Source organism: Cherax quadricarinatus, chromosome 67 (genome assembly GCF_038502225.1).
Source record: "Cherax quadricarinatus isolate ZL_2023a chromosome 67, ASM3850222v1, whole genome shotgun sequence".
Taxonomy (NCBI): Eukaryota; Metazoa; Arthropoda; class Malacostraca; order Decapoda; family Parastacidae; genus Cherax; species Cherax quadricarinatus.
The window spans coordinates 1667422-1689513 of NC_091358.1; the positions used below are offsets into that span (position 1 = coordinate 1667422).

The 22092-nt window shown below is 38.6% G+C and overlaps 1 protein-coding gene and 1 long non-coding RNA gene across 5 annotated transcripts in view; one reads left to right on the forward strand and one right to left on the reverse strand.

Moving 5' to 3' along the window:
• Positions 1-13430, forward strand: part of LOC128699638 (uncharacterized) — an 18912-nt gene extending 5482 nt beyond the window's left edge. The window contains exons 2-4 of one of the 2 annotated variants that reach the window (XR_011393876.1): positions 661-850; positions 8794-8929; positions 12903-13392. This is a non-coding gene — a long non-coding RNA (uncharacterized lncRNA). Of the gene's footprint in view, positions 1-660; positions 851-8793 lie in introns of both variants that reach the window. The other variant, XR_008408644.2, reaches the window with a different exon arrangement.
• Positions 13431-14756: 1326 nt separating this feature from the next.
• Tet (Ten-Eleven Translocation (TET) family protein) overlaps positions 14757-22092 on the reverse strand; it is a 292059-nt gene continuing 284723 nt past the window's right edge. For all 3 annotated transcript variants that reach the window (XM_053792372.2, XM_053792371.2, XM_053792373.2), the window contains one exon: positions 14757-22037. In XM_053792372.2, coding sequence (XP_053648347.2) covers positions 18785-22037 — 3253 coding nt within the window. In that variant the 3' untranslated portion in view covers positions 14757-18784. The remainder of the gene's footprint in view (positions 22038-22092) is intronic.

Here is a 22092-nt window from a genome sequence, read left to right on the forward strand (position 1 = left end):
CAGGACAACAGGTGTAAGGAAACGTGTCGAATGTTTCCACCCGCCGGGAATCGAACCCGGGCCCTCCGTGTGTGAAGCGGAAGCTTTAGCCACCAGACCACCGGGTCACCACACACATACATGTACAAGCATATATATATACATACCCCTCTGGGTTTTCTTCTATTTTCTTTCTAGTTCTTGTTCTTGTTTATTTCCTCTTACCTCCATGGGGAAGTGGAACAGAATTCTTCCTTCGTAAGCCATGCGTGTTGTAGGAGGCAACTAAAATGCCGGGAGCAAGGGGCTAGTAACCTCTTCTCCTGTATATATTACTAAATTTGAAAGGAAAAACTTTCACTCTGTCTGACTTTTTTGGGTTATCCTAGGTTCTCTACACATATGCTGCTATGTAGGATAATTCTATGTAACTGTATTGTGTATACCTGAATAAATTTACTTACTTACTTACTTACTTTTGGGCCACCCCGCCTCGGTGGGATACGGCCGGTATGTTGAAAGAAGAAGAATATATATACACATATACATATATATATTTATTTATTTTAAATTAATGTTATATGCATTTTATGTGTCCATAATGTATGTGCCATCAAATTCACTATTTGTTTTATATAAAATAAGCAAGCAAGCTAATTTTAATAAAAACTTATCTTACAGGTTTGGCACTTCTTCCCTGAATATAAAAGCATAAAAAGAAAAAACAAGAAGAGAAGAAAAAAAATAAGAAAACCTGTATGTCAGTCACAGAAGATAATTTTTCTCCTATACCATGTGCTGCTACTTTCTTCATTAGTCACCTGTAAGGATCTATCAGAAACCTTACTAAAATCGACATGCAGAGTAGAAGGTTAGTAGAGTCATAAGGCAGGAATGTCCTGAGACTTGTTGATTAAATTATATCTTTAAAAGGTAGTTCTGAATTTCATCTGCATTTATTAATAAGTAAGTTTATTTAGGCATGGGTATACATAAGTACAATTATCATACATGGTGTAAATTAAATAGTATAACCCAAAAAACATGACTCACGAAATCGTAATGACACAAAGTGACTTACTTCCATCAGCCTTCCCACAATTAAGTTTAATGCTGATTGGTCTGTAATTTGAAGTCAAGAAACTGTCTCCTGCTTTGTAAATAGGTATCACATTTGCCATATTCCACTTATTTCATTCTGTTTGCCATGTTCTGTTGAAGAGACTAGCTAATGGATAAGATAAGATTTGTTTGAATTTTTGAACCCAGAGGGTTAGCCACCCAAGAAAGTCAGTGCATCATCAAGGACTGTCTGTCTTATTTCCATTGGGGGTCCTTCCATCTCATCCCCCCGGATGCGACCCACACCATTCGACTAACACCCAGGTACCTACTTACTGCTAGGTGAACAGGGGCTGCAGGTGTAAGGAAACGTGCCCAGCACTTCCACCTGTCTTGGGGGTCGAACCATGGATGCTCAGTGAGGCTAGTGCGTTGTCAACCAAGCCACGGGGCACTTTACATTTCTCTAGAATCCTCGAAAACAGCTCATCAAGGCTTGATAACTTGTTTGATATCAATCTGTCTAGTTGCCTGTGGACCATCTAACTAGTGACTGATTCTACATAATTTATTCTTGTCTTTATCTTGTATAATTGATGATTTTGGGGATTTTATTTCTATTTTTTGTGTACAAGAAGAGAGGAAATAAATGCAGAAAATTGTACACATTTCTATCACTAACAGTATGTTGACCTGAGTTGCATTTAAGTAGGCCTATCTTTTTACTCTAATCTTATTCCAGTATACCTGGAAGAAAACGTTTGGGTTAGTCCTTGATTCCCTCACAACCTTAATTTCATATTCTTTCTTGGCTTTAATTATTCCATTTTTGACTTCTCTTTTAATATATTGGTTAATTAAGGCGACCCATTTTTCTTTTAATTTCCCTGCCAATTCTTTTAATTTGCCTGTAAATACCTCTCTTTTCATCCTAAAGATATTTTATATATTGTTCATCCATTTAGGGTCATTTATATTTTATTTCATTTTTTCTATTAGGAATATAAGTTGCTTGGGTAGTTTGTACAATGCTTAGAAGAATTTAGATTGGCAACCACACCTTCTGTTCAGTCTCCCTCTTTATAGTCCTTACTAATGTTACCCCATTCAACATTACTGAAGGAATACACAAATAACACAACCGAAATGTCGTCGTAAATTCCTCTCTCCTGTGTGCGGGTTATTTGTCTGTTCCTGTCATGGCATCCTGTCTTTTTGTTCTTCATTACTGAAGTAATCTTGTAGGTCTGTATAATCTGTAGTGTGAAAATTGAAGACCTTGATTTAGTTATTGTTATAAAGGTAATTCAATGAGACATTGAGGCTGTGTGATTTGTGATCACTTTCTCCAGGCTCTTCATTAACCTCAAGATTATTTTTCAGAGATTTCTTGTTAGCTAGAAACAAGTCAAGAAGGTAATTTCCTCTAAATGGCTCTGACACAAACTGTTTAAATATGCAATCTGGAACTATTTCAAGAAGTCACTAGATTAGATTTCACGTCAAATTTCTCCAATGAATTTGGTTGGTTAAAATCTTTCATTAAAGCTACTACACTTTTGTATCTAGATGCCTTAGCAGTTTTATCCTATAGAAGTTTACTGTGACCCCTATCTAGGGTTTGTCGATCACATCTAAGATTAGCTTTTGATGCCCTTTGAGTTTAGCTTTAGGTTATGATTATAATAATAATAATCACAACCTTTGAGAAACTGCTACCAAACAGATTAATTGTCTGTCTATTTGCCTTTATGTCATCTCTAATGCAACTATTTAAATTTCCATAGCTTACATTACAAATTCACCTCTTTCCTCTCGACTCTATGAGAGTGGATAAATTTATACCTCTGTATGTGGCATTGAGCAGGCATGTCCCTATTTTTTAGATAGAACCAGGTCTTAGTTATTGCAATAATATCTGTTTCCTGCTTATGCAATTAGTCTTAGTTCTTCTTTTTTATTTCTTGCACTCTGGCCATTTGTATAATAGATGCTAAAGAATTGTTTTCCTATCATCTTCCATTTGTCTCTCTTTGTAGACCAGTTTCCTTATTATTGGTAACTATTTTATGAGCTATCTTGTTTTCTGAATGTTTTCCTAACATCTTGGTAATTTTTACTCCCTCCATCCCAAGCACTACAATCCCATTTTTCTCCACATATATATGTACCTCTGTCTTGTGTCTGTGGATTGGTTGTGTATTGAGGTTGTATTAATATTGGTAGAATTACCAACAATATGTTAAGTAAAAGGACATAAATGCAACTAATGTGACATTTTATTGTGGCAATGTTTGCTCTCCAGGAGCTTCATCAAGCCGTAATGGCTTGATAAAGCTCCTGGAGAGCGAAACGTTGCCACAGTAAAATGTCACATTAGTTGCATTTCTGTCTGTTGAGGTTAAATGGGATACAATTGGGTTGGTTGTCTATTGAAGTTAAAAGGGATACTAAAGCATATGCCATATCAAGCCACAGTCAGCAACCAGGTTTCCCCAGGTTGCATAAATCTCTGAACATCATTTTTAATTTTTATATAATGTTACTACACAAGTGTATTAATATCTGTATACGAAGGTAGATGTTATTACAGAGGAGGACACGCAGAAAATCTGCTCTCTGTAATAACATTCACCTGGACAGACTCGAATGTCGACTACCTGAAATGAGAGATCTCTCGCCCAGTTAGTCCACCAAGGAGAAGTTTTATGTCATTTTATGCTACTTTGCTGCAAAATTTCAGCCTTGTTTTAACAAAAATGTTTTTAGATTTAGTTTCTTTATTTTCAGTCATTGCATTTACAAAATACGTACAGTATACAGTAATAAAAAAAAAACCATAGGATACACAGCATGGTATTAACAGGAAGTTAAAAAAAAATGCAGGTTCAAACATAATTCATAAAATAAAAAAAAATACAATTGTCTCATTGTAAAAGGATGAGTAGAACTAATTTATGAACTTACAACACAATGTAAAATGAGGATATATAAAATTCGATGCAGTGTAATTCATTATACTCCTATACTGGCCAGGAATTACCAACACACTGCTTACAGCTTCTGGTATTGTTGGAATCACTGCTCTCCATCACTCCTGAACCTTGGCATGAGTTGATCTGTATGCCTTTTCCATATCATATTGCCAAAACCTAATCCCTAATATCTCCACAATCTTTCCATCTACAAAAGGTTCACCTCTCCCTAAATTTCTGGTATTTACAGCATCATCAACTTGAAATTGCTTCTCATCCTCCTGAAGTTCATCAGACTTGTCTTCCCTAACCTGACATTTACAACCATAACAATTATGCTACATTTTTAAACTACTTCCATGTTTGTATGCTTGTTATATTCATTGGGAGGGGGTAAAGGAGGTTTTGTGTGCGAGGGGCTTGGACTTCCAGCAGGCATGCGTGAGCGTGTCTGATAGGAGTGAATGGAGACAAATGGTTTTTAATACTTGACGTGCTGTTGGAGTGTGAGCAAAGTAACATTTATGAAGGGGTTCAGGGAAACCGGCAGGCCAGACTTGAGTCCTGGAGATGGGAAGTACAGTGCCTGCACTCTGAAGGAGGGGTGTTAATGTTGCAGTTTAAAAACTGTAGTGTAAAGCACCCTTCTGGCAAGACAGTGATGGAGTGAATGATGGTGAAAGTTTTTCTTTTTCGGGCCACCCTGCCTTGGTGGGAATCGGCCAGTGTGATAATAAAAAAAAATAATTTATTCTATGTCTCTCTCTAATGTCTTTCTTTACATATATTTACAGTACAGTGGACCCCCGCATAATGATATTAATCCGTTCCTGAGAGCTCATTGTTATACAAAATTATCGTTATGCGAATGAATTTTCCCCATAAGAAATAATGGAAATCAAATTAATCCGTGCAAGACACCCCAAAGTATGAAAAAAAAATTTTTTACCACATGAAATATTAATTTTAATACACACAAACTGAAAAAGGCATGCACAGTTACATGACACTTACCTTTATTGAAGATCTGGTGATGATTGATGGGATGGGAGGAGGAGAGTCTTAGTGTTTAGAAGGGAATCCCCTTCCATTAATACTTGAGGTGTCAAGTCCTTTTCTGGGGTTACTTCCCTTCTTCTTTTAATGCCACTAGGACCAGCTTCAGAGTCACTGGACTTCTGTCGCACAACATATCTGTCCATAGTGGCCTGTACCTCTCGTTCCTTTATGACTTCCCTAAAGTGTTTAACAACAGTGTCAGTGTAATAGTCACCAGCACGGCTTGCAATAGCTGTGTTAGGGTGATTGTCATCAAAAAAGGTTTGCACTTTAAGCCACATTCCACACATTTCCTTAATCTTTGAAGTAGGCAACTTCTTCAATTTCTCTCTCCCCTCCTCCGAACCAGTTTCCTCAGGTCTGGCCTCTTGCTGTTGAAGTTGATCTAGCAGCTCATCAGTGGTTAGTTCTTCATTGCCCTCCTCCACCAACTCTTCCACATCATCTCCACTAACCTCCAACCCCAAGGACTTTCCCAATGCCACAATGGATTCCTCAACTGGCATACTCCTCTCAGGGTTAGCCTCAAACCCTTCAAAATCCCTTTGGTCTACACATTGTGGCCACAGTTTCTTCCAAGCAGAGTTCAAGGTCCTCTTAGTCACTCCCTCCCAAGCCTTACCTATAAGGTTTACACAATTGAGGATATTAAAGTGATCTCTCCAAAACTCTCTTAGAGTCAATTGAGTTTCTGAGGTCACTACAAAGCATCTTTCAAACAGAGCTTTTGTGTACAGTTTTTTGAAGTTTGCAATAACCTGCTGGTCCATGGGCTGCAGGAGAGGAGTGGTATTAGGAGGCAAAAACTTCACCTTAATGAAGCTCATGTCCCCATAAAGTCGCTCTGCCACGTCTGTAGGATGACCAGGGGCATTGTCTAACACCAGGAGGCACTTAAGGTCTAATTTCTTTTCAGTTAGGTAATCTTTCACATTGGGGGCAAATGCATGGTGTAACCAGTCATAGAAAAAGTCCCTAGTGACCCATGCCTTACTGTTTGCCATCCACAGCACACACAAATTAGCCTTGAGGATATTCTTTTGCCTGAACGCTCTGGGAGTTTCTGAGTGATACACTAATAAAGGCTTCACTTTGCAATCACCACTAGCATTGGAACACATCAACAGAGTAAGCCTGTCTTTCATAGGCTTATGTCCTGGGAGTGCCTTTTCCTCCTGAGTAATGTAGGTCCTGCTTGGCATTTTCTTCCAAAACAGGCCTGTTTCATCACAATTAAACACTTCTTCAGGTTTCAGTCCTTCACTGTCTATGTACTCCTTGAATTCCTGCACATATTTTTCAGCTGCTTTGTGGTCCGAACTGGCAGCCTCACCATGCCTTATCACACTATGTATGCCACTACGCTTCTTAAATCTCTCAAACCAACCTTTGCTGGCCTTAAATTCACTCACATCATCACTAGTTGCAGGCATTTTTTTAATTAAATCCTCATGCAACTTCCTAGCCTTTTCACTTATGATCACTTGAGAGATGCTATCTCCTGCTATCTGTTTTTCATTTATCCATACCAATAAGAGTCAACATCTTCCATCACTTGCGATCTCTGTTTCAAAAACACAGTTGAACCTTTGGCAAGAACAGCTTCCTTGATTGCCATTTTGTTGGACACAATAGTAGCGATGGTTGATTGGGGTTTACTATACAACCTGGCCAGCTCAGAGACACGCACTCCACTTTCATACTTAGCAATGATCTCTTTTTTCATCTCTGTAGTAATTCTCACCCTTATTGCTGTAGGGTTGGCACTAGAAGCTTTCTTGGGGCCCATGGTCACTTATTTTGCAGATAAAATCACCAAAAACACTGTAATAATATGAAATGTTCCAATTGTATGCTTGGATGTTACCGCGGAGGCTGGCTGGTAAACAATGCCACCGGTGGAACATGTGAGGCTCGCTCAGGCCGCACATTAGACGCGTCTCGGATGAACAGCATTGAGCGGGTTTTTTAGCGGTATGCGAGGCAAAATCTTAGCGATAAAATGTATCGGTATGCGGATTTAACGTTATGTAATGCCAACGGTATGCGGGGGCCCACTGTACAATGTTAATTACATTCCTTAACATTCTAGTAGTCTTAAGTTTTAGCTTTTCCAAGATCTGCATAACCAGGGGCTTTCCCTGAGGACTGTGAAATGTCATTCAGTCTTATAAAATCTATGTTTCTAATGGAAATAAAATATTTATTTTAAATTATTATTATAATCACGGGGAAGCATTAACCTGCAGGATCGTTGTCTGATGAATGGGGTGGTAATCAGGCTTGACCCAGGAACAGGGAAGGTAGCTCAAATTCAAATATAAATTTTTATTTCTTTGCATAGTATGGTGGAACCTTGGTTTTCGTTTGTCCTGGTTTTCATGGAATTTGGTTTTCAGCGACTTTTTCGTCAAAATTTTATCCCAGTTTTCATTCATCACCTTGGCTTTCGTCAGTCTGCTGTACCAAACGTGTCTGCCTTCCCACACCCACACAAAGCATCCCATGCATTCTGAGTCAGTCTGGCTTTGTTTCTCATCAAGTGAGCATTACCCTGCATGTTCATCCGAAACATTTCGTAATAATCCATTGTTTTTTGTGCTTGTTTATTGAGTGCGACTGCTAAATAATCCACCATGGGGCCAAAGAAAATTTGGGGTGCCAGCCCTTTGATAAAGAAGGCAAGAAACACTGTAGAATTCAAGAAAGAACTCGTAGCAAGGTATGAAAGTGGTGTACGTGTAGTCAGTCTCGCCAGGATGTATGGGAAGTCCTCATCAATGAGGAGGAAGAGAGAGGGGAGAATGTGCCTTCTTCAATGATTAAGGACATATGTGCAAATTGGAGTGAGTTGCAAAGTTTTGTGGAGGATTATCACCCTAATCAAGTTGTTGCAAGCCATGTCTGCAACATGTTCAATGACAATGCCTTGTCCCATTTTAGGCAAGTCTTAAAGAGACGCCAGAAACAGACCTCTCTGGACAGGTTTTTTGTGCGACATAGGTCCAGTGCCAGTAAAAGACAAAGAAAGGAAGTAACCTCGGATAGGGACTTGATACCTTAAGTCCTTATGGAGGGGGATTCTCCTTCCAACCAGTAACCTCTCCTCCCTCTCCCCTCATCACATCTTCCATACGCCAACAAGAGTCTTCAATAAAGGTAAAAGTGATATTAAATGTTCATTTATTAATTTTATTAGTCCTTTCTATTTACGTATTTCTCATTGTTTTCTGTATGTAAAACTATAGTTATTCTCTATAAAATGTATTTTTTTGTTAATGCTTTTGGGTGTTTGGAACAGATTAATTGGATTTACATTATTTCTTATGAGAAATATTGCTTCAGTTTTCGTCGAATTCGGTTTTCGTCAGACTTTCTGGAACAAATTAACGACGAAAACCGAGGTTCCACTGTATATAATGTGTAGTTTACATGTTATAAAATATTGTTATGCACAAAGAAAGCCACTAACATTTTGGGCAGACTAAAGATCATTAGTATGTAAGTTTATTTAGGTACAGGCACACAAGTACAATTGTCTTGCATAGCAATGTAGTATGTGTAAATTACCTAGGATAATCCCAAAAAGAGTCAGACAAATTGGCTTATTTCTTTGAAGCGATGCAAATTTTACTGGGTGTTGTAGTTAAGTGTTGTGTCGTATATGCGGTAAGATTTTTTTTGTCAATTAAGTTCTCATGATTGTATTTTCTTACAGAAGTGTGATGTGGAGAATGATGGGCCAATACCTGCCCCTCACCATGCTGTTGTAGGGTACATTGGTACCTGTAATGGTTCTTGTTCATCATGCCTAGTGTCTCAGTCAAGACACAGTGCAGCGACCATTCAGAAAGGTATATCATTGCTAACCTATACTTCTTTCTTTCTTTCAACAAACCGGCCATATCCCACCAAGGAGGCAGGGTGGCCCAAAAAGAAAAACGAAAGTTTCTCTTTTTAAATCTAGTAATTTATACAAGAGAAGGGGTTACTAGCCCCTTGCTCCCTGCATGTTAGTCGCCTCTTACAACACACATGGCTTATGGAGAAAGAATTCTGCTTCACTTCCCCATGGAGATAAGAGGAAATGAACAAGAGCTAGAACTATTAAGAAAACCCAGATGGATGTGTATACAGTGGAGCCTCTACTTGTGAGTGCATCCACGTGCTAGTTTTTCCAAATACGAGCAGTCAATGGGCTAATTTTTTGCTTCCATAAGCGAGCAGACCTCTAGGCAGGTTCCTTGACGCTGATGAGGGGCTCTTGCTCTTGATCTAGGGAATTGTATGTCATTTGTTTGTTGGACTATCTTATTGAAACTTGGGCAATGTATGATGGAAAGATGCTTCTTAATGTACACCAAAAATGAAAGAAATCTAAGCATAAATAATGGAGTTCACTTCTCAGCAGTTAGCCACCCCTTAGCGGTATTTTCGTATGGTTTTTATGGTCTCATTAAATAGAATGGAAGATATATTACAGAAATAGATATGATTTTGATTGCTTTCTTGACGAAAAGTACCTTGAAATTGAGCTCAACGTAGGAGAAACATTTGATTATTTTGGCTATGTTCAAGAGTAAACAAATTAAGTTACTGTCAATTCCAGTATGCAGTCGTGAATGGGTTGACATTATTTATACAATTATTGCAATAAGGCATAACAGTAAATCTTATATTTTTTGTGTGAATAAAAATTACATATTCTTTATTTTCTAATAATAATAATACGTAATAATAGTAATAGTATAATATAATACAATAATAATAATAATACAGTGGACCCCCGCATAACGATTACCTCCGAATGCGACCAATTATGTAAGTGCGTTTGTACGTGTATGTTTGGGGGTCTGAAATGGACTAATCTACTTCACAATATTTCTTATGGGAACAAATTCGGTCAGTACTGGCACCTGAATATACTTCTGGAGTGAAAAAATATCGTTAACCGGGGGTCCACTGTACATGTATAATATTAATGTACTACATAATAATAATTATAATAATAGACGGCTTTAAAAGGCCGTCACTAGATGGCAATGTTTACCACAACCAAGAGGGAGCAGTTGTGGCCGCCTCCACCTGTTACATAATGACATATTTTATTCATTCTAGAGTATATATCAGGTTTCTATGTTATTTATATTGTTTATTATTTCACATTAGATGAACTGTGATAGATAAATAAGCCGCAGAGTTGATAGTGAAATATTCAAGGAGTATTTTGTCCTGTCTCCAGACAAACTGTTGTCGGCCACCGCCACATATATACTAATGACGTACAGTATTTTATTCATTCTAGAATATATATCAGGTTTCTTTGTTATTTATATTCACTGGGGGTATGTTGCATCACCTGCCAAGTCTTTTGCTTTTGTAGGGAGTGATTTGTGTGTGCAGATTAGGGACCAGTCCCTCAAGGATCTTCCAGGTGTTGATTATGATATATTGCTCTCACCTGCACTCCAGTGAGTACAAGTCAAGTGCTTCCAGGCGCTCCCAGTAGTTAAGGTGTTTGATGGAACTTATACGTGCAGTAAAGGTTCTCTGTACATTCTCTAGATCTGTAATTTCATCTGCCTTGAATGAGGATGTTAATGTACAGCAGTATTCCAGCCTAGAGAGAACAAGTGATTTAAAAAGGTTCATCATTGGCTTGGCATCTCTTGTCTTGAATGTTCTCATTATCCATAATATCAGTTTCCTTGCAGATGTGATAGTGGCACTGTTGTGATCCTTGAAGGTGAGATCCTCAAACATTACCACTCCCAGGTCCCTCACATTACTTTTCCACTTTATTATGTGATTAGAGTGTGTAGTATACTCAGTTCTAGCTGTTATTTCTTCCAGTTTTCCATAATGGTTTAGTTGGAATTTGTCTTCATTGAACATCATATTGTTCTCCATTGCCCATTGGAAAACTTGGTTTATATCTTCTTGGAGATTTGCTGTGACCTCAAAGAATAACACACTCATGCAGATCCTAGTATCATCTGCAAAGGATGATACAGTGCTATGGTTTACATCTCTGTCTATGTCTGATATGAGAATAAGGAACAGGATACAGGCGAGTACCGTGCCTTGTGGAACAGAGCTCTTCACTATGGCAGCTTCCGATATAACTCTGTTTACCACTACTCTTTGTGTTCGATTGGATAGAAAGTTGAAGATCCATCTGCCTACTTTGCCAGCTATCCCTTTAGCACTCATTTTGTGTGCTATTACACCATGATTGCACTTGTCAAAGGCTTTTGCAAAATCTGTGTATACTACATCTGCATTCTGTTTGTTTTCCAGTGCATCCAAGAACATATTATAGTGGTCCACTAGTTGCAAGAGGCAGGAGCGACCTGCTCTGAACCCATGTTGCCCTGGATTGTAAAATTTTTTTGGAGCCCAAGAGGTTTTCACTCCTGCCTCTTTCAAATATATTTATGATGTGGGATGTTAAAGCTATTGGTCTGTAGTTCTTAGCTATTGCTTTGCTGCCACCTTTATGGAGTGGGGCTATATCTGTTGCTTTTATTGACAGTGGAATCTCACCTGTGTCTATGCTCCTTCTCCATAGCATACTTAGGGCCCGTGAGGGGGGTTTCTTGTAGTCCTTAATGAACATAGTGTTCCACGAGTCTGGCATGGGGCTGAGTGCATGGGCATGTTGTTGATGGCTTTCTTAAAGTCAAGTGGAATTAGGGTTATGTCAGAAATCTGGCATATATTGGCAGGGTTTTGAGGCTCATTCATGAAAAAATTGTCATATCTCACTCATTTCTTTGCTGTCATCTGTGTAGGATCCAACTTGTCTGAGCCGGACCCCTATACTAGAAGTGGTTTTAGCCTTGTTTTTGGCATCGAAAAGAAATATTCGAATTTCTTTCAATTTCACTAATCGCTTTTAGCTCCTCTTGCGTATTGTGACTGCTTTTTGTTGTAGCTCTCAAGGAGAAGTTTAAGTAAAGGGTTTATATTGGAGCTTAATGTTCTGTATATACTATAGTAAGCACAATAATACGAGTGTATGTCTTGTATGTTTAGTAGGTTCAGGCTTTTGAAGAGTGGTGGGGTGTGTGTGGAACAGGAGCTGGTAATCATCTGTACAGCTGCCTTTTGTTGGGTTATTAAAGGTTTGAGGTGGTTGGCTGGGGTTGATCCCCAGGCACAAATACCATAGATGAGGTAGGGATATATTGAAGAGTGGTATAAGGTAAGGAGTGTCATTTGGGGTACATAGTACCATATCTTGGAAAGGATGCCTACTGATTTGGAAATTTTCTTGGATATATTCTGGATGTGGGAATGAAATTTAAGTTTACAGTCAAGGTAAAGACCTGGAAATTTACCCTCGGTATTTCTTGTAATGTGGGGAACCATTTATCGATATATTAAGTTGCATATTTAAGGCTGTTTCCAAACAGCATGAAGTATGTTTTCTCTGTGTTGAGAGCGAGTATGTTGGTCATCATCTAAGTACGTATATATTTTTAGCAGCTTGTTTACAGCGTTTAGAAAACCCAGCAATACGCTGTAGATAACAGATGGGAAGTACAGTGCCTGCACTCTGAAGGAGGGGGTGGGTATATTTGCAGTTTTGAATTTTAGTATCAGTGCCCCTCTGGCAAAACAGTGATAGAGTAATGGTGAAAGTGCTTCTTCTTTCTTTTGGGCCAACCTGCCTTGGTGGGGAAACAACCAGTGTATTAAAAAATAAGACATAGTGAAGTAGATATGAGGTTAACTCCTCAGCCTGGGTGTTCTGCTCCATAACCATGATGAATTGATCAAAGCCATATAATAGTACACTTCCTCTGTTTCTGTTTTCTACAGTATTGACATCACCTCTGTATTTTGACTGATGCAGCCTGTTGAGCAAGCAAAATGTCTTCACAGTATGTGTTTCACACTGTAATATTAAAACTATCACTGTTATATTTAGCCATATAAGGAAATTGGAGTTTTGTTCATGGGATGAAAGTCAATGTAGGTGATGGGGTTTTTTCCAAGGAATAGGAGTTATCCTTCCTTTTTATAGATCAAACCTAATTAGCTCCCATTCCTTCACTATATGACCCCCCTACAGGTTTAGAGCCTCTTTTATTGTAATAATTCCTTATAGAGAAGCACCAAACCTGTAAGGGTCACACAGCACCTGCTTTAAGAAAAAATTATTTTGAGACAAGTGTCTTGATGGTTTTGATTTAAAATATTTACCAATGTTAGGTTAATAATGTCATCCAGTTTTATAAGAAAGTGTGTATTATGTGAAAATTATTCATTAATTTTAATAAATGTACAGTGGAACCTTCGTTTTCATTTGCCCTGGTTTTCGATACGTAAAACATTGGGTATCTTTATTGTAGACGTTTTGCCATCCAGTGGCTTTATCAATATAAATTCTAGGACCTACTGTCTTCAAATTATATCCTAGAATTTGTATTAAAGGCACTGGATGGTAAAACATTTATAATAAAGATACCCAGATGTTGCAAATGTCTTAATTTGCATCTTGTCTGTATTCTATATGTTGTTAGGTATCTTTATTTCGAAATGTTTCACCTATACAGTAGGCTTCTTCAGCCGAGTACAGCAAAGTTGATAGAAGTAGAAGAGACTGGAAGACGATGTAATCAGTCCATCACCCTTGAAGTTTTGAGGTAGTCAGTCCCTCAGTCTGGAGAAGAGTATTGTTCCAGACTATGGAAAAATAATCTTCTCCAGACTGAGGGACTGACTACCTCAAAACTTCAAGGGTGATGGACTGATTACATCGTCTTCAAGTATCTTCTGCTTCAATCAACTTTGCTGTACTTGACTGAAGAAGCCTACTGTGTAGGTGAAATGTTTCAAAATAAAGATACCTAACTGTTGCATATGTGTCTTACCTAACAACCTGTCGGTATTTTATACCATTTTATTACATTGTATATTATTCTTGCAATGTCTTAAAAGTTGTACATCATGGAATCTTGGTTCAGAGAATATTTATGTGACCTTCATGACTATTATAACTAAGTTATCTCTGTAGGTATGACCTACTATTGGGGAATCCTGCCGACCAGTGATTGCCCTTGTATCTTCAAGACTAGTGCTTGTCACAACAACTTGAAGACTGAGGAACTGATTACCTCATTTTTATATATCGCTCTATTGTCTTCAATTTATGTCCTAGAACTTTTATTAATAGTAATTGGATGGCAAAATATTTATAATAAAGATTGAGACATGTATTCAAGACTATATTATAAATGTTTTACCATCCAGTGCCTTTAATACAAATTCTAGGATATAATTTGAAGACATTAGAATTATATATATTCCACTGTCTTCAAATTACATCCTAGAATTTGTATTGATAGACACTGGATGGCAAAATATTTATAATATATATAGTCCTGAATATATGTCTCACTTTGAAAACCTTTAATAATTTCTTTGAGTAGCAGCAACACTTTGACAAGTGAATACCATCTGGGGTAGATAATTAAAAAATATTTTCTTTAGCCTGAGAGAACTTTAGTACTGAATGACCCATGCAGGTCAGTCAATGTCTACATTTTACTTGCCCTTAGGTTATCTTTCTATTTTATTTACATCTCTGCACTTCTGTATTATTTCCCACCTGCTTTATTGTGATAAAGCTATTGTAAAGAAAGTGTATGGTATAAGAAAAAATATCAGAAGCACTTGTTTTGATCATTTATTGAGGATGAGAACATAGACAGCATAATTATTGATACATGTTCCATCTACACTTGATCTACTCTAGTATACTAACTCTATCGCAGCCACCAATGCCCCACAGCCTGCCTGAATGAGACTTGGGTCCTCGGTGAGATTCGCTTTAAATTATAGATTTTTAAGCTATGAATAACAGTCTGGTTGTTTAAATAGAGTAAAAATCTATAGGCATCTGGCAACTTTGATTATCTGGTAACTCAGAGGAGAGACCCAAAATGTTGGCACAATAACATGCAACAGTCAACAAGAAAACATTCTGTATGTGGTTCAAGGTAGTTTCAAACAGTTTCAGCAATTTGCAATATTGCTAGAACTCCACGATATCTACAGAAAATCTGCTAAATTGCAAGTCTCTGAAACTGTCAAACTTGCCTCTAAGGGACACTCAGATCAAAGGCTGCGAGGCACTCATGACTGCTGGTACCATATCCTCCATACCATTACCTTGCCAGTACCTGTCCATGACCAGCCTCTTAGCCACAGTCCATTTGGGGGGGGGTACCTGGTGGGGGTCCACAGGCCACAATGTGGGGGGCCTGCGGGACTATTGTACAGGGCTGGTCCACAAACGCGTGACAAATCCTAATATTTGAACCTAGTTTTAATTGCAGTAAAACTTATTTTTCTATTCATAATAGAAAGAATATAAGTTTCACTGAAACTTATTTAAGGTTCAAGGTTTTCATAATTGTCACATGTGCTACAAGAATTCTGTATGAATAACATTATCTGTGCTAAGGCGTCCTTAGGAGAGCACCGAATCTGAAATTCTCACAAAGTTCTTTGCTATTGTGGACTACCGCAATATGGTAGAAACGAACAGCGGAGTGTCTGACAAACTGCACAAACAATTTTATATATTATTGCATCTAAACAGAACATAATTATCAGCAAAGGGAAAAAGAGCATATCTATCGGCACATTGATTATAATCATTATTCGTAATAGTGATGCAATCAACATCATGAACCTTGCCGAGGGCTACCATAAAGAGCCATTTCCCCTGTGTTACTAAATAGAAAACTAAGCCTCATGGTAACCCTTCACAAGACTCATCATTGTTCACTCCCTCACAATAATAACTGTTGGCTACCTTAAAGATAAAGTATGTACAAGCATGAGACTTTATCAACTATTCAATAACACTGCCATCATCATTTCGTAACTCTTTGCCTTGAATTCAAGTTCCAACTTTGTTGTCTATGGTCAGATAAGGGTGTATCAGAGTGAGAGTCGAGGAACTAGATAAGGTTAAATAAGACAGTCAGCCTCATCACAGAAACCCTTAAATGTAAAACAGTAGAAACTGAAATATCTTAATTAGTACATAGTGTGTTTCTGTGACAATAGAGTAGGGAGCATAACAATCTCTGTATAACATGGGGTCACCTACCATTTGGAACATAATGCAAATAAGTATCATTTGTTTCTACTTATTCTGGAGATCAATATCCCATACATCCATAAAAGATATATTCAAGACCATAGTTTGCTTTAAGTTACATCCTTCAGTCACATATTGCATGTGCAGCATAATTTGTAAATTAAATACACCACATATATGCATAGAGAATACTCATTCTAATGTCACAAAAATACATCTGACCTAAGGCAATGGGATGAGTCGTGAGTCACATAATGGGGTCTCTGCAACAGACACATGACTAGGTTCCAAGACAGAAAACGGATAGAGGTTCTTCAAACAGGAAAGAGACAGAAAGATTTAAAGATATCTCAACTAAGCCTGCGGGGTGTAAAGAGGAGTGCCACTATAACTTAAGACTGAGGGTGGTATTTAATTTGTACTTTATAATCCAGCATCACGACTTATCCAACAATCAAGCGTTTAATTACTTACTACATTAGGGCACCAGGAAGGAAGGCAACAGTGGCAATGTATGTATGACCAGATGTGCAACTTCAGGTGAAATGTAATATCTCGATGAGTTCTATAAACATTATAAAGACATCTCACAGTTGCTACCCCTGTCAAATATATAATGATTTTTCTTCACTTTTTCACTGCTTTTGGACATCTTTTATACATTTTTGGACATCAAAATACCACAGTGAAATGCTCAGACGAAAACATTCTAGTCAACCTATAGATCACAATGCCACTTTTAAACGTAGTAGGATGAATATACAACGTCCTCAACAGAGCTCATTCCAGTGGGTCCACCCCAACCCCTCTCTACATCCCGCCTCAAAGGTTCTGCTACGAAATAATACTTCACTTTTGCCTTCAATAAAAGTATCAAAATGCATGTAAAAATACAAAAAGATTCTCGAGCTTATTTTTTTCATTATCCTTTCGCATGTAGCACAGGGGTAATATCCAAAAATTACAGCATTTTTTTTTTATTTCTATAGGGTGTTTATGAACTAGTGCACCTCAATTGTCAAGAATAATCAATAGGAAAAGTAAAGGAAGGAGGAGATTGCACAAAAGTTATTTGTACAAGAGATGGCGATAGTAAGGCGACAGAGGCAAGTGTAGCCAAGTGAAGACTCCAGCACTAGTCCTGTGAGGAAACAACTGCAGAAACATAACCACGTATGTTGCACCAACATCCAAGGGTCATTCAGGAAACACAGCTCCCAATAACTTTTTTTAGACTGTATATAAAAATAGAAATCATAAATGCAATATACCATACCATATATTTGATCAGTTTATATTTCCAAAAAGAAAATGCTAAACCCATGAAAGTCCTTCAGAAATTTGCTTGAGAAAATCTAACAATAATGCCACAAATGAAGTACCTAGAGAAAAGCCTCGGATAAACTCCACTCTATCGCTGGAGGACTCCACGTCTTGGCTACACTCACATGGAGGGTTTCATTCAAATTATGCCCACTGGCAACTTAGTCTAGAATGTTGCTTGGTAAAGGCCCAAATACAGCATGCTCTTCTCACCACTGTTTGCTAGTGCATTAACCAATTTATACACACATTTATGACAATGCGTATATAAGAGTGACTCGTATTAATAATGTGCAAGAGACCATGATGTACGGGAGCCTCAACTGCTCTTCTCATACTGTAACTTTGGGCGGGGGAGATGTGTTCACAACTGCTCATTATGGTTTTTGAGATTAGATGTGAGAATCTGAATGGGTGTACTTTGTATGTACTTGGTGATCAAGTCCTTAAAACAATAACATCATCAAGGCCTTCCTTTTGGCCAAAAATACGTTAGTAATTATCCTAAGTAAAATAAAGTACATGGCTAAATTTCTTAAAAATGCCTTGCATAGACTAGTAATCATCTTGGCTTAAAGTGATGCATTTCCAAACAGAAAATAAAATAAATCAAATGTCAATGGAGAATATTTGAGCAATATTCTGATTATTCCCCACACCATTCAGAGAACACTTCTGAGTATTAAACATCACCAGAAATATGCAGACATCCTCATGTCTGTTAATGTCAGGTTCAACATTTTTAAATTTTAAACATCTTTGTATTTCCTCAAAATTCAATTATCAGAACTATGGAAATCCTTAGATTAAAAAACTAAACAATCTGCGTACTATTTACAAGGAAAATGATAAATAAGCCATCTAAGAAGCAACACTTGTGGTAAGACTACCTTATAACTATACAACTGATTCATCAATGAGAATTGTCACCAAAAGTTCTACAAAGACATCTTTCACTCAGATGAGATCATTACACAAGTAATGGCTTGTGATATGGCAAAAGGTTACATACTGTACAGTCATAGTATCTCTCCAAAGAACAACTGTCATTTACTTCAGTCGCAATAAATAAATATCGACTAGTGCTATATCTGAACAGAAAGTAAGTTTTCACTCTTTGTGACCAGTTACACCGCAGCTACCACATTTTGAGCTAATATAGCCAGCTCACAGCCAAACACTAAAATTACACAGCATTTGAGAAGTAACATAGTAACAGCAAGAATTGAGAATAACAAGATACAGGAGTTTTGGGACCACACTCTTAGCTTCCTGGCCAGTCACTGTACGGTCCTGTCACTCTGAAAGTCGGAGCATATCTCATCTCTGACCAAGTGGAGGTTGGGTGGGCAGAAGGTGTCCGTGGTGCCATGGGGCTATAACTATTAACATTGCTGAAATTGGGGAAGGGTGTTCCTTGCGGTATGGAACCATGTGGACCTGGGCTATATGGAGGTGTTAAACCATAAGAAGGTTGGGAAGCCTGGTTAGAATACCCTTGACTTTGGCCTAGCATGGATGCACTGTGAGGGCTTGTCATGGATGATGGGTGATGATTGGCATGTGGACTTGGCATAGGTGTATTATGGGGACTTGGCATGGGCGTATTAAGAGGATTTGAGTATGGACTTTGCATTGGAGTATTGTGAGAATTGGTATGAGGACTTGGCATGGGTGTATTGTGAGGATTTGAATGGGGGCTTGGCATAGGAGTACTGTGGGAATTTGCATGAGGGCTTGACATGGGTGTGTTATGAGGGTTTGTATGGGGACTAAGCATGGGTGAATTGAGATGATGTGGACTTAGCATAGAGTTATTGTGAGGACTCTGAACTGGATTTCCATGAGGACTATGCATTGGATTACCAAGAGGGCTATGCATTGGATTACCATGAGGACTCTGCAAGGAATTTACATGTGGACTATTCATTGGTGTGCCATATGGGCTATGTACAGTATTTCCATGAGGACTCTGCATTGAATTATGAATAGGACTACTCATGGGATTGAGAGGAAGATTTGACGCATTTTGAGAATTTGAAACTGGAACACCACTGTTGACAGAGCTATTTTGATGAGGATACTGATTATGAAAATTGCGATGCTGCTGATGGCAAAAAGGCTGGTATGAATCTGGACCTTGGTTAGGTGCACAACTGTAGGGATTGAATTCTTGCAGGGATATGTTAAAGGGTGGGCGCCGATGTTCGCCCTGATGGTTCCCATGCAGATTGAGAGTCCCTGTGTAATTGTGGTCTGAAGATGGATGAGGTTTTTGAAGTTGTAAACTTAAGGTTGGTGATGAGGAAGTAATTACATGAGGGGGATGAGAAGCTATGGAATATGTTGGGGCATGAGAAACACCAAATTTGTGAGGACTGAAAGCTCTACAGTTTTCCATGACAGATGGAAGAGGTTTATGATAGTTGGCATAACTTACTGGAGGAGATTTCAGATCTGGATGGTTAGGAAGCCTTATATCTGAAGGTGGGCAAATGGTTACTGATTTTACATCAATTGGATGACCTTCTGGATGCCCAACTCTACTCCCCACACTATGTCCTTCATTTGACACAGGACTTAACTTTGGCTCCTCCTTTATTTGGGGTACACTGTTCATTTTCTGCGCATCAGACTCTAGCACTGTGTTACATTCGTCTGGAAACACGAAACCTTCTTTCATCATTTTCTTCTTTTTTCGTGGAGAAGGTTTTAGCTTCCCCTCTTTGATTAATCTTTCTTCTTCACTTCTTTTCTTTTCCATCTTTTCCTCAAACCTCGCCCATCCATGGTTTCTGTAAATTAGGTTCTTGTGCTGATAAAACACGAGACTAATTCTCTTTGGATCACGTCTATTTGGGTTCTTGAGTGCAGTTGTGGCATGCAGTTCATGTTTGGCACATTCAAATAGCACCGAACCATGGGTCAGAGCAATAGCTACACCTCCGATATCTGGATCGTGGAAATTCTCTACATTGTCACTCTGTTTGATTACAGTTTCTGGTTCTTTTAGTTTATTACACTGTTGATCATTTCTACTGGGGTTTTCATCACTGGTTAAATTGGAAAAAGGGTTATTGTATAGCCTGTCTTGATGGAAAGGCATTACTTCTTGCATATTTGGTCCCCTACTAAATTGATTTGTACTTCTATAGTGCATTTGCAGAGCTGGATCAACACCATTTTGCATCACATGTGACAAACTGCATGCAGCGGAGGGAGTATTTTGTGGAAGTTGAAAGGAATGGGGATACTGTTCATTTTGAGTCTTATTATAATTGTGGCATTGATTTTCTATTGTATTTGTACATTGTTGCTGTTGACTATTAAATGTGTGAGAAAGCTGGGGGTTGGCAGCCCCTTGGCCATGGGGGTTTGGAGATGACACAGGAGTGAGTGGAGTACTGACAGAACAAGCTTGCCCGAAAGGTGACTGATGTGGAGTTGCAACCCCTGTAGACAATCCTACAGGAGAAGCAATCAATGACTGACAGCTATGAGGTGACTGAGTGAACTGTGACTGAGTTGCTGATTCTGTAGTGGAGGAGGGAACTGGAGATGAGCAAGGACTTGATGAATGTGGAGGATGTGGTGGTGTGAAGGATTTAAGATGTGGCGATGGAAGGGGAGATGAACATGGACTAGATGATGATGGAAGATTTGATGGAGTGATGGATCTTGTAGTGGGTGAACCTAGAGGAGAAGGACAAGGACTGGATGAATGAAGAACTGAAGGAATGGCTGGAGAAGGGAGAGGAGACACACTTGGACTCATAGATTGTGGAGGTAAAGGTGTATTAGAGCAAGAGGAAAGAGGAGAATTAAAACACTGTGGGGAGTACGGTCTCTTAGGAGCCGGAGATTGGGGAGGAGGCATAGAATGAGAGTAGTGAGGACTACCTTGTACTGTAGGGGAGGCACCAGGGCCAACTACTGCTTTGGGTGAGCTTCCTATATGACTAGTAGGAGGGTCACCTGAGACCGAGTGAGTTTCGGTAAATGCTGAAGCCTGGCCAGGAGCTTTCTGTCTTTGGCTTAATTGACCTTCTGGGGCTGCCAGACCCTCAGGACCTTTCACACTATCATGGTGATTAATGTCAGCTAATGGTTGATTGGAAGATGCTACATCATCACTGCTTGTACTATCATCTTTACATGAAATTATCTGGTCTAAATCACAAGAAAGTCCAAAATCATTATCTGGTCCAACATTTAACAACCAACTATAATCAGAACCGTCGAGTCCATAATTGCTCAGCACATCGTTTGGATCACTAAAGTCGATACCATTTAGCATAAAGTCTAGGTCGACCCCAAGTGAATCACCGAAGTCTACACTTTGTATTATGGGGCTGTTCATTCCATCCATTCCTCTTCCTCGCCCAATGCCTAAACCTCTTGCTTTTCCTCTTCCTCTACCCCTTAATCGCTTTGGGAGAGGCAAACCCCTTGCAAGAAGGTTTCTTGCACGACAAGAGAGAAGTGGCTCGGTTCGTAGACGAATTTCACAGGGATATCTGAAAGAAAATATTATCATTAGTCATGTAACCTCTTTATTAATGCTTACAATTA